Source organism: Mastigoproctus giganteus, chromosome 7 (genome assembly GCF_048544385.1).
Source record: "Mastigoproctus giganteus isolate SK-2022 chromosome 7, ASM4854438v1, whole genome shotgun sequence".
NCBI classification, from domain to species: Eukaryota; Metazoa; Arthropoda; class Arachnida; order Uropygi; family Thelyphonidae; genus Mastigoproctus; species Mastigoproctus giganteus.
Window position 1 is genome coordinate 173,679,628 of NC_143581.1, and position 17,701 is coordinate 173,697,328.

Consider the following 17,701-nt stretch of genomic DNA (forward strand, 5'->3'; position numbering starts at 1 on the left):
TTTATGTCCCCCTTAGGTTAGTAATCTGAACCGGTGGAAGGATCCGATAAGAATTCAGCGTGCTCAACCCATTCAATTCTCACCTGCGCCCACCATTCACCCTGGTGGACGCAGGTGAGAAAATACGTGCAATATATATATTTGCAAACATATTAGTATACACCTCAATCAGATCACCGCGCAGGTGCCTAGTCTCCAGCCATTGCAATTTGCAGAACTTAAGCCTCTCTTGGTAAGAGGATCCCTTCATTCCCCTCACCAATCTTGTTGCCCTTCTCTGTACACGCTCAAGCAAATCTACATTATTCCAAAAATGAGGCTTAAAGACCTGTACGTAGTACTCAAGGCGTGGCCTGATCATTGCCTTATACAGAGGGACAATCACTTCCTTTTCCCTGCTAGCAAAATTCCTATAAATCATTGACAACACCCCATGACCTTCTCTGGCAGCCTGTCTGCATTGCTCAGAAAACTTAATATCTGACTGCACAATTACTCCCACGTCTTTTTCATTTTCTACCCCCTAAGTGTAGTACCACACAGTTGGTACGTTTCTCTGGGGTTACTTCTACCCATATGCAGTACTTTGCATTTGTCAAGGTTAAACTTCAGTTGCCACTTCTTCGCCCATCTGCCCAAATTATCTAGATCCTGTTGCAGTAGCACACTGCCATTACTGTCATTAACAACCCTGCCAACCTTTGTATCATCTGCAAAATTCGACATTAAACCTGATATACCTTCATCAATATCATTGATAAATATACAAAACAACAGTGGGCCCAACACCGAACCATGTGGGACTCCACTAATAACATTAGTTCATGAAGAGCAGCACCCATTGATTATCATCCTCTGTCTTCTCCCACTTAACCATCCTTTTATCCATTGTAGCAACTTACCCTTAAAACCATTCTACTACAATTTGTACAATTTGTAGTCTTACATGCACAACAGTGTAAAAAGCTTTCCTTAAATCCAAATATATGATATCAAAATTATTTTTTGCATCCAGATCCTTTGTAACCACATCATAATATCCTATCAACTTTGTTAGACAAGACTTTCCCTTAACAAACCCATGCTGTGTCTGAATTATTGCTGCAGTCTTGTCTAGATGATCCTGCAATGCATCTTTAACCAGTGACTCCATTATTTTACGCGGAACAGAAGTTAAACTAACTGGTTTGTAATTACTCGTGTCACCTTTCGATCCTTCATGGATCTCCATGAAGAGCAGTGTACATTGATAACCACTTTCTGTGTTCTCCCACTTAACCATCCTTTTATCCATTTTAGCAACTTGTCTTTAGCGGCATTTGTCCAATTTGTCCAGTAGTCTTCCACGTCCAGCAATATCATAAGCTCTACTAAATCCAAGTATATGATATCAAAATTATCCTTTCGTATAAGGCAATGGTCAGGCCACATCTTGAGTACTGCGTACAGCTGTGAGGGTATCATTTTAGGAAGGATGTAGAGATGTCTTAATGTCTAGTTACCCTATAAAGCATTTAGGGCGTAAGCCTCAAGCTATGGAAAAGTCTAGACTATGTATAAGTATAGTGCGAAAGCATCAATAATACATAGCCAAATCTGAATGAACAGAATATTAGTAAAGCGGCATCGTTTTAAGTTATATCTCATATTGTGAATACCTTCACAACGAGTTCCCATGATATTGCACTACTTCGAATAAGTAACGCTTCACCTGAGGAGAAGACTAATGTTACTTATTCTCAGATGGATACCACCACCCAGACGGCACCGTTTTGAAATATGGTATGGGATAATAGTTCTCGGTTATCCTCATACTATCCCTATTAGACTAAGAAAAGCAATAAAAATGTAGAAGGTGATAGTAGGAGAGGTAGAGGAAGGAAATGCCGTAGAAGGAAGAAAGGGACAGTTTCTCCTTCAACTCACAGAAAAGCTCATATATTCCTCGATTAGGCAACGCTTCCCCAGTAGAGAAGACTGTTGTTACCTATTCGAGGAAACTCAGTGGCCATCAGGCCTCCCAGACGGCACCGTTTCAGGGATAGCCCTGAAACGGTGCCGTCTGGGTGGTGGTATCCATCTGAGAATAAGTAACGTTAGTCTTCTCCTCAGGTGAAGCGTTACTTATTCGAAGTAGTGCAATATCATGGCAACTCGTTGTGAAGGTATTCACAATATGAGATATAACTTTATAATAATAATAATAATAACTTAAAACGATGCCGCTTTACTAATATTCTGTTCATTCAGTTTTGGCTATGTATTATTGATGCTTTCGCACTATACTTATACATGTCTAGTTACCCATATTATCGTCATTCCAAGATCGCTTCCGCGAATTTAATTGAAAATTGCTAGAAATAGAGCGTATATTTCTTTCTCAATGTGTATGCTTCCTTTGTTATTGAACATAGGATTTTTTTTAAAAATGTAATTTTTATGTTCTATGCAATTTAGATAACATCTGTATTGTTTTTAACTTCTGGAGGTAAGAAAATAACAAATGGGGCCTGCAAGTAATTCCTGAACAGGGCTCCGCAAGCAATTCTTGAACAGGTTTCCACAAATTTTGGGATTGGCTCTGGATGCGCCTAGAACACTAAAAACAAGCAATAATGTTGTATCGTTCTCCTACCTTGAGGCTTTCTAAGATTTTTGAAAGATTGCACAGTAAAGTCACGAAGGAGTAACTTTACTACTCTGCGCTGTTCGAGTGGTTCACAAATTCATGTTCCCCTACCGTAAAATCAGCGGACCTTTACGAAGACTTAGTTGATCGATAATGTTTTGGACTTAACTGTCACGTGTTGCGTTTGTAATCAATGTCTAGACAGTTTCTTTTTCTTGTTGATTTACACGATAAATTATTATTAATAACGCAATAACACTTATTACCTTTTATCAGTTGTTTGCCAAAACTTCAGACAAAAGTGGTATTCACCCAGTATACCTGTTTCATTATGAAGTCGTGTTTTTTGATTTTTGTGTGCTTCACCCTGGTGGGCGCAGGTGAGAAAATACGTGCAATATTTAAATTTGCAAACATATTAGTATAATAATTCTATCATAAAATCTTCCTGATTACGATCTCTAATGCCATTGTTTAATTAAACATAAGCTGTACTGTGTAAAAGTCAGCTGTGAATTAGCATTAGTAGAGGCATACGATCACGGCCTCTTAGAGGAATTTTATGAGGAATTTTATCAGGGGGTACAAAGTTTCTTTAGCAACCCTACCCTTCTCCATTAGTCATTATATCTTTATCCATTACGGTTTTATGCCATGAGCTGTAGCCTGTAAGGGCAAAAAGGTATGGAAGATGCGAGAGGGGTGGAATGGAGCACTCTGTTGATTTTCTGTATTTGAGGCCTTATGCTCCTATACTTCCTCCATTATAAATATAAATGAAATAAAAGAGGAGCAGAGAGAACGCAGATTTGATTTGAACATCTTTGTTTATGCTACAATACAGATAAGGAGAAAGAATTTACATTGAAACATCCTTTTATATTGCAGTGCAGATCAGATCATCAGAAGACATAATTATTAGTAAAAAGTAAAAAAAAAAAAGGTGGATAGGCTTAGTATTTACTAAAAAAAGGATTTTTAGTATTTACTAAAAAAAGAGCTTTCCTGGACTCTTTTTTTTTTTTTTGTGAAAAATTTTGAATCACAGCATGAAAATTAATTATTCTGGCAATGTTTGATTCAATATTAGCCTGGCCAAATCCACAAGACATTCCTGAGACATTGTAGACCTTAAATAATTCTTAATCAGCTTGAGTTTGCTAAATGACCTCTCTGCAGAAGCTACTGTTGCTGGAATTGTTAATAGTATTCTTAAGCTAACACAAACATTTGGAAATAGGTCACCAAGTTTGTACTGTATTAACAAGTTCAACAGATCTAATGGCTTTAACTGTGCATTTACAAAATTTGCTTTATGTACTTAGGGTAAATGTTGCATTTCTTTTCAAAAATCATCACCGTTAAGGTCAGCAGGATATTGCTCTGATAAAGATAAAGCTTTTCTCTCCACATCACTTTCAGACATTATTATTATTATTAGCTATATGGTGCAAGGAAGCCTGAGGCTTATGCTGCATCAGCCAGAAAAAAATTCCCGAGTTACCCTGAGAGAGAGAGTCAAAAGGGAATCGCCAAGAAAGAGAAGAATTATTATATCCAGCTCAGGACCCTGGGTGTGCCCAGCCCATACTCACCAGATGTGAGCCCCTTGGGTTTAATGGTGAGATATTTCCACAAGACATCAAATTTTTCTACCAACTGCTTAACAGCATTGAAGTAGACAGTTAATCCTGCTATAAAACGTAAAACACACACTTTCTGAAGTAGGCCTGTTCTGGCCTATCATGTGTCATTTATTTTCTCCAAGTTAGCATCAGGTGTGCTGTCATGCGGCCTTGCCCTCTTGCAATATCTCTAACTCCACCACATCTATGGGAAAGTTTTATTTCTATCTTTAGGTTTGGCTTCATTCCACATGCATTTCCAGTTGTTTCGAAGTTTTGTCAGATCTGTGAGGAGCGTTTCTATGTTTGCTACTTCAACATCCAGTGTAGCATCTCTAGCTTGGATGACCTTGTTGCAAATATCTATGCCAGCTAATATTTTGTAGACACAGCTGACATTAACACACAGGGAAAAGATGTCACATAATAAACTTCGTGGACTTCATTTCTTGTTTTGGCCATCAAATTTAGTTCTAGTAGGTCTTCCAGTGCTAATTTAATGCTAGGCAAGTGAGCTGCAAATGGCTTTACACATTCAACACGTTCTGACCATCTTGTTTCAGACATACCATGAAGAGAACAACCAATATGGTTTTGTAGTAATTTCCACCGCTTAGGACTGGAACTGAGCAGGTGGTACACAGTTTGTATTGTTTCGAAAAAGGTTATTGTTTCAGGTAATGCATTCAGCAGCATCATTTCCAAGTAAGTTTAGTGTGTGACAACTGCAAGGTGACAAAATTGCTGTTGAGCATTGTTCTTGTATTTTTGCTTGTGCGCTCTTGTATTTTTCAGCCATATTTGCCCCATTATCGTAGACTTGAGCTCAACAATCACTGAGAGGAATAGCATGTTCTTTTAATGTATCAGTTATAAACTGAGCAATTTATTTCCCTCTTTTGTTGCTCCAGTCCATAAACTTGAGAAATCTTTCTTGAATCTCATACTGCATTTCTTTTAAGTACCTCAAATGAAATGTTTGTTCAATATGGGAGGAATCTGGTGTTGCATCTACTATTACTGCAAAGTACTTTGCAAATTGCCACTCCAGCAAAATGTGTTGTTTCACAAGAGTCAAGCATTCTGCAATCAATTCATTTTGTGAGTCTTGGGACAGATAATGAACTTGAAGCCGCTCACTCCTTTTCTGCGACTCCTCTACACATAGCACATGTTCCTGAAGGATGGGGTCCCACCTGGAGAGCAGTTCAGTGAGTCCTAAAAAGTATCCATTGTTTGAATCACTAATTCCATGGGATGAACCAATAAATGCCAGACCACGTTCTCCCAAAAAGAGTACAACATTGATGATGCACTTTAAAAGATTGTACCATTTCATAGCTTCAGTTTTGATTGACGTTTCTAAGATGGTGTCAACTCCTGTCCCAGACAGCAGGCGCCTTTCTAGTTCTTGCCAAGCTAGGTAACATTCTCTGTGACTATTGCCTTTTTTGTGTTTTCAGATCCTGTAGGAAAGTTTCTGCCACTTTCCATTAGAATCCCAGCCTTCAGCAGATACCAGTGCAGATTTAGATGCAGAAGTGCTAGTCTTGAGACTATTGACTGTCTTGTGCCAAAATAATTGACATGAAAAGCAATATAATGCTTGTTTCTGCTGACTTCAGCCAAGCCAGTCTCTTACATGTAGTTCTCCATGGGTTTTTTTAAATTTCAGTATGCTTTCTGGGAAAACTTGATTGCTGGTATCTTTTGGGAATGTTTTAGGCAGAAGGATGTGACCATTCCTAACATACTTTTCTATTTCCTTTTGAGATGGAAACTCGGTTGTGATACATCCAATGCCAAGGCCTACATTATGATTGCCCCTCTCTCTTTTTCCAAATTCACTTCCACATGCGCCTGTATGTCTGTTTATTTCTGTTTTCCATTTACATTTTCTGCATCTGCTCCTTCATCAAAATCCTGTGCATGCGCCTGTACGTCTGTTTATTTCTGTTTTCCATTTACATTTTCTGCATCTGCTCCTTCATCAAAATCCTGTGACAACTGATTTTGTGTGTGACAACTGAATTAACCCAGATTAACTGCTCCTTGTTTGGGGATGAGGTTTCCAACAGTTTCTTCTTGTTCCAATGCTATAGGTGAGTTCAATGAAAAATTTTTTGAAGCCGCACTTAATCCAAATTGAAAGAGTGTTTGTTGACCCCTTTTTTCATTTTCCTCTCGTTCTTTCTTGTCTTTTCTTATCTGGGTTCCTGATTTGTGAGAATACATTTTGGAGAGATGATTTATAATTTATACATTTATATCTGAAAATAAGGGGAAAAAAAGACAATAAGACAAAAAATATTATATACTAATAATTTAGTAGTAGTAGTAGTAGTAGACTAGTATTACTAATAGTAGTAGTAGTACTGCTATAATTAACGTGATGTACATTGTCATTTAAGAGAACATGCTACTACAGCTAAGTTCAAGCAATGTCAACATTCACCAGCCAACGATAAAAGCCATTTTGATTTTTAATATTGTATATTAATATACACTTTACCTTTTTGTGATTCACATACAAATTGAATACCTACTTAAGTTTCTTTGTAGCATAAAATCATAAAAACATACAATATGTGATGCCTGATCTTTTGAATAGGCTTAGCCAAGCAGGCGATCATAGTTATCATCATCATATATCATCAAAATAGATTTGACAAGATATGAAGTTTGATTGATATTTGTATTCACTGACATTTTCTTTTTTTTCTTTATTTATTTATTTTTTTTTTAGTTGTAAAATTTAAAATAGTAAAAAAGATAAGCAATCAATAACGACGAACATGGGGCAATAGGAATGAAGAAAAGATTCAGAAATTTATTTATGCTTTTTATATGATTGAAGATTTTGGTGAAGGAGAAACACATTTCACCATAATAACATAAAAACACAGAATTCCAGCTGTCTGTATTATTGAAAATGCAATAAGACTGAGCTTACTAACCATTTATAGTTAGATTGCACTAAGTGAAAAGCTGAATAAACCAGGATCTGCAAATTGTTGTTATTGTTTTATGTTAGTGACCTCCAGAAATGTGCTTCTCTGCTCATGCTATCATGCATGAAATTTTTGTTTGAACAGAAAAATGTGAGCTCCTGAAAACTTGAGTCAGCCTACAATATCACGTGTTACCTTGTGAATACAATGAATGACAACAGTGTGTCTCTGACCAATACACCTACAGTAAATGGGAAATATAGCTTTCGCACATTTGACATTTAAGCTTTGTAAACTTGTATGTACTTCCGAGCAGGTTGCTATGTTCAGCTTGGTGCCAGGTTTTGCATTCACCTGGCGTTACTCACAGATGAAATCGCGCATGAGCCAACACGAAAATCATGTTATACTCGCATTGTTCCCTAATATATCAGTTGCGTTGTGAAAATGTGCGTTTTAGCAGAATCGACTGCATATTTTTTATTTTTAGCTAAGAAATTTATTTGAAACTAATTTAAACTAATGAAGAAACTAATTTAAAACTCTGAAAACATAATGGTATAACATAATACATATAATAGGATGGTTACTTTAACTCTGACCATGACCCAATCCTAATACAACTAGAACCACCATTCCCAAGTTACAACTCAAAAGGACAGGTGATACGAAGAACAATATGTAGTCCCAAATATCTGGATGTTTCCAGATGCATTGCAGCAGCAGCATCTCTCATTCCATGGTATGTCCTTGAATCCTGCGATACCCTACTAGCAGTCGACCTGTTAACTCAATGGATTATTATGGTAGCTCAATACACTGCCTCAAAGACGGTCACTATCACTCCCCACTCTAAAGCATGGTGGTCCCCACATCTAAACTCCAGCTTTCAACTAAAGCAACAACTCCATAAGCAACGGAAGCAGTCTGGTGAAATGAATGACAAAATAGCCTTTTCAAGAGCAAGAGCAATTTTCAACTGCCAAAAATCTCAGGCCATCAAGAGCTATTTTGATCATTTGCTAGGCACCTCTGTAGCCATTGAGCAGGAGCAGCAGTGCGTAGCACACGCTTCTTCATTAGACCGGGGTTCGAGCCCGTGACCACCAAATACGGAGGATGCGGAAAGGTCGGGGAATGACTACCACATGTCCCTGGAACAATATGGCCTTAGTTGCTAATGCTCCTAAAAACCAAATAACAAACAAACAACAACAACAAACAATCGTTTGCTAGCAATAGGTAAGATACCATACTATGAACAAACAGTCTGCCTCCACGGGGCGAAAGTGGGACGTCGGGCCTCAGTAGGGGTCTGGCGGCTAAATGACCAGATGAACAACAGTACAAGGCATCACACATATACAAAGTCCATACACTTTTGAATCTCTGGCTTTTCCAGTCAACTGGTTCACCCACAATGTAAACTATGCGGAGATGGGGGAAACCCCTGGTGCCGCTTGACCCTAAACACACTTTACACTTTACACTATGAACAAACCACCAGTTTCCCAGAGCAACTCGACCCCCAGAGGTGGATTGACTTCATAACCAGATTCGAAGACATCGCAGGATCCAGCAGTAACCTCAACCACATATTCAGTCATGACAAACAGAACTCTCTGACAACTATCACCAAATCTTGACAGCCTTGAATTCAACCCTGTCCTCTACAGCTCTGGGTGCTGATGGAATACTGCAGTTCATGTTGAGATGCCTGGGACCATATATCATTTAGCCCCTTGTTAGCATCTTCAATGCAGTGTTGACCAGCCGCATCTTCCCCATCAATGGAATGTATATCTGGTAAGGCCACACCCAAAAATCAGAACAGCGTCATTGGAAAAGTCTCTGTCTAGTAGTTTCAGGAGACATTCCTCATGTCTCCTGAAACTACAGAACCCTCCTTCCAACTAATAACTCACATACTTCCAGATGCCCCACCACAAATTCATTCTTCATTACCAAATAGTTCCACCATTACTAATCTCCTTGCCACCACCCACAGCATCCTTACAGAATTTGAGAGAAAAGAAGAACTCATAACATACCTTGACATCGAAGCAGCTTTTGATGCCATTAAAGTACCTGCCCTTTACAACTGCTTGAAGACCACTACTCTATAGGTGGGGATGCATTGCACTTCCTCTCATCACTCCTCAACCATACTATCATACTACATCATTCAAAAAACCTATATCAAGCAAATATCTACAGGAGTACCACAAGGGAGAGTCCTCTCTGTTCTCCTCTTTACTGCCATTATCTCCCCTTTCATAAGCCAGAGACCAGATGTATTGTCTTACGCAGATGATTTAAAAATATTGACTACCATCCAAGCAAACACAGACCCCTCTAGGATTACAGAGGAAATTAACACTAGCAGGCTACCTTAAACAATTTGGCCTTAACATTAACCCAGCAAAGTCTAAGTGCATGCTCTACTCCCTGAAGAAAAAAACAACAATCATCTTGCCCAACATCAGTGGAGTTTCCATCCTGACTGTTCCATATCATCTATATTTGGGGGTTGTCTTTGACACAAAACTCAGATTCAACAAGCACATTGACAAGCTCATCAGTCGTGCGGCACACCTGAAATGGAGAGAAAACAACATCTGCATTACATCTCAGACAAGGTTACAGCAACAAAATATGTCAGGACCATTATATACTCCCACTACTTTATACAGCTGAAATAGTATTAGTAACGGCTGCATGGTGCAAGAAAGCCTATGGCTTATGCTGCACCAGCCAAAAAAAAAAAAAAAAAAATCCAAACAAAACAATGATAAAAACAAAAAAAAAATAAATAAATAAAATAAATAACTAAATAATAATAATTAATAAAAAAAAATATATATATATAAATAAAATATAAATAAAAAGGAAATTAAACCTATCATCCTATGTGCTTCCCTTACTCGAAAGTACTATCCAGATGACCTTTGAATTTCCCCAAACTGTCGGCCTCTACCACCCATGAAGGCAACTTATTCCAGTAATTTATAACTCGCTGGCTAAAATAAAACTTCCTGCAGTCCAATCTAAACATTTCCCCCCTGTAACTTGAATTTATGTCCCCTAGTTCTAGCATCATTTATAATCTTGAAAATTTTGTCCTCATTCATTTTACTGATGCCTCTCAGAGCCTTAAACACCTCAATCAAATCTCCTCTAAGGTGTCTAGTTTCCAAACTCTGCAACCCACATATTTCGAAGTCTTTCTTCATAAGGACGCCCTTTTGCCGATCTCACCAGGCGAGTTACCCTTCTTTGCACCCTTTCAAGAAGCTCGATGTCTTTCTTTAGGTGCGGTCTCCATACTTGAACACAGTATTCCAAGTGTGGTCTAACATAAGCCTTATATAATGGGATTATCACGTCCCTATCTCTACTTGCAAAAGTTCGATAGATCATCGATAGGACACCATGGGCCTTCCTTGCAACCTGTTTACAATGCTCAGAGAATTTCATGTCTGACCGTATCGTAACACCCAAGTCCCTTTCCTCCAGTACTGGGTTTAGTTGAACTCCACCAAGTGAATAAGTTTTTTTGGGATTACTGTTTCCCAGGTGTAATACCTTACACTTTGTTGGATTAAAGCACAGCTGCCATTTTTCTGACCATTCTTGAAGTCTATCTAGGTCTCTCTGAAGAAGCTCAGCTTGACAGTGACAGTGATCATTAACTACTCTACCAATTTTCACGTCATCTGGAAATTTAGACATCACGCCCTCTATCCCTTCATCAATGTCGTTTATGAAAATTGTCGTTTATGAAAATGTAAGAAGTGGGGTTCCCTAATACTGATCCTTGGGGAACCCCACTTCTTACATCAACCCAATCTGAGGAATAGCCATTTATCACAACCCTCTGCCTCCTGCCCTGAAGCCATCCTTCTATCCATCTAAGGATTTTCCCAGTGATTCCAACCTGTTCCAGCTTATAAAGCAACCGCTCATGTGGGACTGAGTCAAAAGCTTTGCTGAAATCTAAATAAACAATGTCGAAATTATTCCCTAAATCCAGTTCGTGAGTGACCCTTTCGAAATAGCGAACCAGATTTGTTAAACATGATTTTCCCTTTACAAAACCATGCTGAGTATCCTTGAGAATTTCAATTCGATCCAAATGATCCTGAATTCCACCCTTGATCATTGCCTCCATGATTTTCCCTACTACTGAAGTCAGACTGGCAGGTCGATAATTTCCAACTTCAGTTTTAGAGCCACCCTTATGTATGGGAGATACATTTGCACTTTTCCAATCCAAGGGAATCTCCCCAGAGTCTAGTGATGCTCGCATAATTAGCCTCAATGGTTCAATGCACTCGCTTGCCGCCTCTCTTAAGATTATAGGGTATATTCCATCAACTGCAGGAGCCTTACTGGTCTGTAGGCTCAAAAGTTTTTTCATTAAATAATCTTGCGAAATTTCAATATCATTAATTACATATTTTTTAACTTCGCTCCCACAATTTCCCATTGCCACAAAAGGCTTTTCATTTGTAAATATCGATGCAAAATAACTGTTGAGTTCATCTGCAACGGCAGCTGGTGTATTTATTACTATCCTCTTTCCCTTACGTAAAGGTCCGATCTGGTCTGTCCTGCTCTTCTTGGCATTTATATATGTGAAGAATTCTTTATCCCCCCCTCTTTGCTCTGTTTGCTAGTGATTTCTCATAAACTGCCTTTTCCTGTCGAACCTTTTCTGTGGCTCTATTACACATCACCTTGTAGCTGTTATAGGCTTCAGTACTTTTTATTGCTCTGTAACCTTTCCATGCCACCTTTTTCTGCTCAAGTAATGTGGCAACTTCACTATTCATCCAACTTGGAACCCTTCTCATGGAGTATTTTTTTAATGGTATATACGCATTCAAGGCATCTGTGATTAATGTTTTAAAAGCGTACCACAGTTCAATTGTTTTCATTCTCAGCGCGATATCTACCCAGTTAATAGAGGCCATGTAGTACCTTAAGGCATCGTAATTTCCTTTTCTGAAATTAAAACCCATTCCTTTGCCTTTTACTTCTGCTACCTCTCTCATCATCATCCACCGTAGAACTCCGTGATCACTTCCTGCTACTGGTTCCTCTACTGTCAGCCCTGTTATGTCATCTGATTCATGTGTGATGATGAGGTCTAGGATATTCTTTTCTCTAGTACTTTCCCTGACATGTTGATACAAATAACAGTCATCTAGTTGATTTAAAAATTTTGTTCCCTATGTTGAGTTTCCTTCCCATTTACTCCAATCAATTAGAGGCAAATTGAAATCACCCATAATAAGGCATTGACGCTTACTTGCCCATTCCATTTGCATGTAGAGGCTTTTGTCATAATCTTCACAATCACCTGGTCTGTAGATTACTCCGACTCGCATTATACCTTTGTTTCCAACTATCTCACACCATACAGACTCTATACTAGCATGTGAAATGTCTGAATCCGGGAAAGCTATCGTAGCACTCAGGCTGCTTCTGATAAGAAGCATTACCCCACCACCCCTGCTATCTACTCTATCCTTCCTAAATACATTATACAAGCTGTACTGAAACTCATCATCCCCAATTTCCGCGTGGCACCACGTCTCTGTAAACCCTATTATGTCCACGTTACTTGTTTTAACCAGCAGTTCGAATTCGCTCATTTTATTGACGACACTTCTAACGTTACTGTATAAACAATTAAGATTTACTGTTCTTGTATATTTAACAACCCTAACACAACCCTTGAAGTTTTTTAGGCTTTCTTCCCTGATATTAGCTACCCGCTCACGTGAAACATCTTTGCCCCCAGAACATCTAGATAATACGTCCAGTTGGGGTAACAGATAAGAACTCTTAAGGTATGTGCAAGAGTTACATTGACCAATATTATCAGATAAACGCGTGTCAGTATTACCCACATCCCCCCTAACTAGCAGTTTCCCTGAACCTTTAAGGTATCCTCAATAATACTGGCAAAAACTTTTGCACCACCTTTGTTTAAGTGTATCCCGTCTCTACAAAACAAATTCCTTCTACCTACAAGTGTGGGCCATGCTGATAGAAATTTACCCCCTAAAGCCTTGCAGATTCCTTGAAGTCTTGAGTTAATCCACAAGGCTCTTAACATATAATCCCTCCTATCGTGTCTGGGCAGAATTGCAGACACATAGACATTATGGCCTAGCTTGCGACATTTCCTCAGCATGGTCCTGTATTTTTCCAACAAATCGTCAGATCGTGTACGTTTAATATTGTTTGTCCCCACATGAATAATAATATTTTCTTTACCCCCTTCAAAATCTGACAATCTGTTGGTGACATCATCAATAGTTGCTCCCGGCAGACTTACCCTGGTTCTGCTCCACCTATCTTTATTACAAAAAATATTCCCCGTTTCCCTGGCAATGGAGTCTCCTAATAAAACAATGTCCTTTTTAACCAGAGTAGTTTGCACTTGGTTTTTCTGTTTTGAGGCTCGAATCGGGTGTGCATCACAAACGAAATCTGGGCATCAACAGCACGTATGAGCAGAAACCCCATCTGGGCAGCAGAATATTGGCTCCTCAAATAGGTAACCTCCAAGCACAGGTTACCACCCCATGTTCATACAACTGAAATGGCCCAGGCCCTGGGAATCCCCAGGCTGCCCTATCTCATTGACAAAAAAAGGCTAATAATTGCAGTAAAGATGTTGACCGGTCTGATCACATCTTCATTCTGAGATCTCTGTGGCTGGAGGATTCCACCTGCCCAGCTCAGAGCCACCCTATTTGCCTTCTTCATTCATGCCTCCACCTATCAGATCGTTTCCTACCATACCAGATACTCAGACGAATCCAGGACATCGACGCTGACCTTAAGAAATTTGTCGTCAACCGACGATATAGACATGTTATACTCGGCCCAGCACCCTCCATGGACCACGAACTTTCAGCTGCATCTGACAGTCGCCAAACCCCGTAACGAATACAAGCAATGGTGACCACAGCAGACGTAGCACCACCATCCCTTGACAAAGCATTGCAACCCATTGCAACTGTCTAGACAGGAGTGAAACGTCCCCGGTTGGAGAACCCTGTGAATTAATTAGCGAGCATAACGGGAAATGAGCCTGACAGTGCTCTTGCTTCTCTCTCTAATGAACTGTGAGGACAATAGTCACTACTGTAAATTGTATATGTATTTGTCATTTTCATTTTATCCCTATATCATTTAATGTCATCTTGTTATTGTTCTTGAATGTCTTATGGTATTTAATGTTTTTGTAACACTTCTTATTTGTAAACCCCTGGCCTTTTAGCCATGAAGGAAAAGTTACAGTACTTAACCTTGTAACCAGTTACAATCAAATGTTGCAATAAAGATTTTCTCTCTCTCTCTCTCTCTCTCTCTCTCTCTCTCTCACTCTCTCTCTCTCTCTCTCTCTCTCTCTCTCTCTCTCTCTCTCTCTCTCTCTCATGTAAACTCTGTGGCATAATGTTTAGGTATCTATTAGTGTAGTGTATTCTAAAATTAAATTTAAACAGAAATCATGCCTCAGACTACAGCAGCAAAACAATGGGGTCAAAAGCAGTGGGAGTGCTGTGGCTTGTGGGAGAACCAAAGGAGCAGTTCTCCTGCGAGCTTATAAAATGGGCTACTTATGCGATGTTTACAGATCATCTGGAATGGTACACAATACAGCCAATAGGGTGTCTCTATGTGTGTGTTCGGCACAAAGGTGAGGATTTTAGGCATCAACTCAGCATTCTAATGGACATTTATGAGAACTTGAAGAATAGGGTAATTGCCCTTGAAGGAACATCCAGGACGTCGACGCTGACCTTAAGAAATTTGCCGTCAACTGACATGTCTATATCATCGGTTGTCGGTTGCCGTCAACTGACGATATAGACATGTTATACTCGGCCAAACACCCTCCATGGACCACGAACTTTCAGCTGCATCTGACAGTCGCCAAACCCCGTAACTAATACAAGCAATGGTGACCTAATTCACAAAGTGGGATTAAAAAGTGACATGAATAATTACAGATCTGTTAGCTTAACATCTGTTCCAGGGAAAATAATGAATTGACTGGTTAATGAAGTAATGCAGAGCCATCTAGCCTGGAATGTAATTAAAGTAAATGGGGGCCCATCAAGCCCTCAGCTGCCCAACTCAATGCCAGAGATTACACTTTTGCATCAGGCAACACGTCAGCAATCCCAAAAGCAGAATGCACTGGTCCCACAGGAGGTGATTATTGTTGGTGACTATTGTCAGAGAAAGGGGAAATATATTGTGCTAAAAGGATAGATTGAACAGGACCAGGGTATGTGTGCCAGGGGAAAAAGTAGATGACATTGTACAGCAGATGTCATCTTTTAAGGGTACAAAAGGTGATATTATTGTACATGTTGGCACTAATGATATTAAGAGAAGATCTGAGGACTTAGTTAAAAAAGTACAGGTCGGTGTTGGGAAAAAGCCGCAAATTAGGATTCAGGTGTGAGGGTACATAAGTACATGTGCTTTGAGTGACCAGGTTTCAAGCCCGTGATCTGCTAATACAGTGCTGCTGCTTATAATTTCTCTATCTTGTGAACTCCTCTGACCATATGGTCATCCCAGAGTATAAAAAGAAAATTTATTTTTTTATTTTAAGTGTGACTGTTTTTAAAGGGGTGGGATTCACTTAAGTGGAAAAGATGTGAAATTTAATTAAAGACATAACTACTGTGAAGGGTAAAGGAAAAGGCTTTTGCCTTCGTAATGGTAACTACAGTGGTGTCAGACAGTTTTTAAATTCTGTGCATTAGGACCAACTGATGATGTTATCACCAGCAAATTCTAAATGGGAAACATTCAGGGAAGTAATCATAGAAGCTATTATGCTTTTCATACCAACTAAGAAATACTGTTTTAGACCTAAATGAATATTAAATGAACTGATGAGACTTGTGGCTGAGAAGAAAATTGCATAGGATGCATATAAATTATCAGATGATACAGAAGCCTAAGGTAGAAATAAACTAATCTGTAATCAGGTCACAAAGGAAGTCAGGCAAACTAAGCAAGTTAAGAGAAGTCTCAGGCCAAGAAAGCAAATAAAGCAGCAAAGACTTCTATGTTTATATTAACAGTAGAAGGAAGGGGTTGAATCATATTGGGCTACTTGATGTCAATAGTTTAACTATTGATGACCTGCTCAGGTTGCTGACAAACTGAATAGGTATATACATTTATACATGAGCAATTCTTTATGAAAGTCATGGTTGGCGCATTATAGCCTAGATTGCTGTTGCTCCAATAAACCCAAAACCAAATCAAATCAGATTTTTAGGAAAGTGGATGCAAAAAGTTTATCAGCCTCTAACCGGGAGCTAAATGATTTTGTGATAACTGAAAGGAAACTGGAAGAGAAATTGTTGAAGTAAAACATTAAAGAAAATAGAAAGACACCTGGGATGGATGGGATCTGTCTAATCCTTTGCTCAAGAGATTTAGCAAAGGATGTAACCAAACCCTTAGCCATAATTATGAGGACAACCTTGGATTCAGGGGAGGATTCAGATACATTACTACATCTCTAGTCCTTATGGACTAGAGATGTAGTAATGTATCCTAATTCACAAAGTGGGATTAAAAAGTGACATGAATAATTACAAATCTGTTAGCTTAACATCTGTTCCAGGGAAAATAATGGATTGACTGGTTAATGAAGTAATGCAGGGCCATCTAGCCTGGAATGTAACTAAAGTACAGTCACATCATGGATTTGTTAAGGGACAGCCTTGTCCAACCAGTCTAAGTGCATACTATGATGCAGTAACAAAGGAACTGTATACAAAAAATGATTGTCATATCATATACTTGTATTTCAGGAAAGTTTTTGGTACTGTTGCACATAAAAGATTGCTGTACAAATTGTAGCAGTGTGGCATTAAGGGCAAGTTACTGCTGTGGATAAAGGAATGGTTGAGTGGGAGAAGAGAAAGAGAGAGTAATTATCAGTGGGCACTGTCTTATCTGATTAATGTTATTATTGGAGCCCTGCAGATTTCATTGATATTGATGAAGGTAAATCAGATTTAATGTCTAAGTTTGCAAATGATACTAAGGTTGGTAGGATCATTAATGACAGTAATCAAGGTAAGCTACTGCAACAATATCTAGAGAAATTGGGATGGGCTGAGAAATGGAAGTTGAAGTTTAACATTGACAAATGCAAAGTACTGAATAAGGGTAGCAGTAATACTAGATTAACATATACCAGCTGTGTGATACTATAATCAGTGTAGTGGAAAATGAAAAAGACTTTTGGGGGTAATTATGCAATCAGATATGAAGTCCTCTGAATAGTGCAGATTGGCTGCCAGGACAGCTCATGAGATTTTGTCAACAATGTATGGAAACTGCAGGGATAAGAAGGAGATTATACCAATGTACAAGGCAATGGTTAGGCTTCATCTTAGCGGTCTTGAGGCCTCATTTTAGGAAGGATGTAGATCTAC

At 38.9% G+C, this 17,701-nt stretch overlaps 1 protein-coding gene across 1 annotated transcript in view; it reads left to right on the top strand.

Moving 5' to 3' along the window:
- The first annotated feature begins 2,730 nt into the window (after positions 1-2,730).
- LOC150083343 (uncharacterized) overlaps positions 2,731-17,701 on the top strand; it is a 59,964-nt gene continuing 44,993 nt past the window's right edge. The window contains exon 1 of the mRNA XM_090377200.1: positions 2,731-3,009. Coding sequence (XP_090233326.1) covers positions 2,961-3,009 — 49 coding nt within the window. The 5' untranslated portion in view covers positions 2,731-2,960. The remainder of the gene's footprint in view (positions 3,010-17,701) is intronic.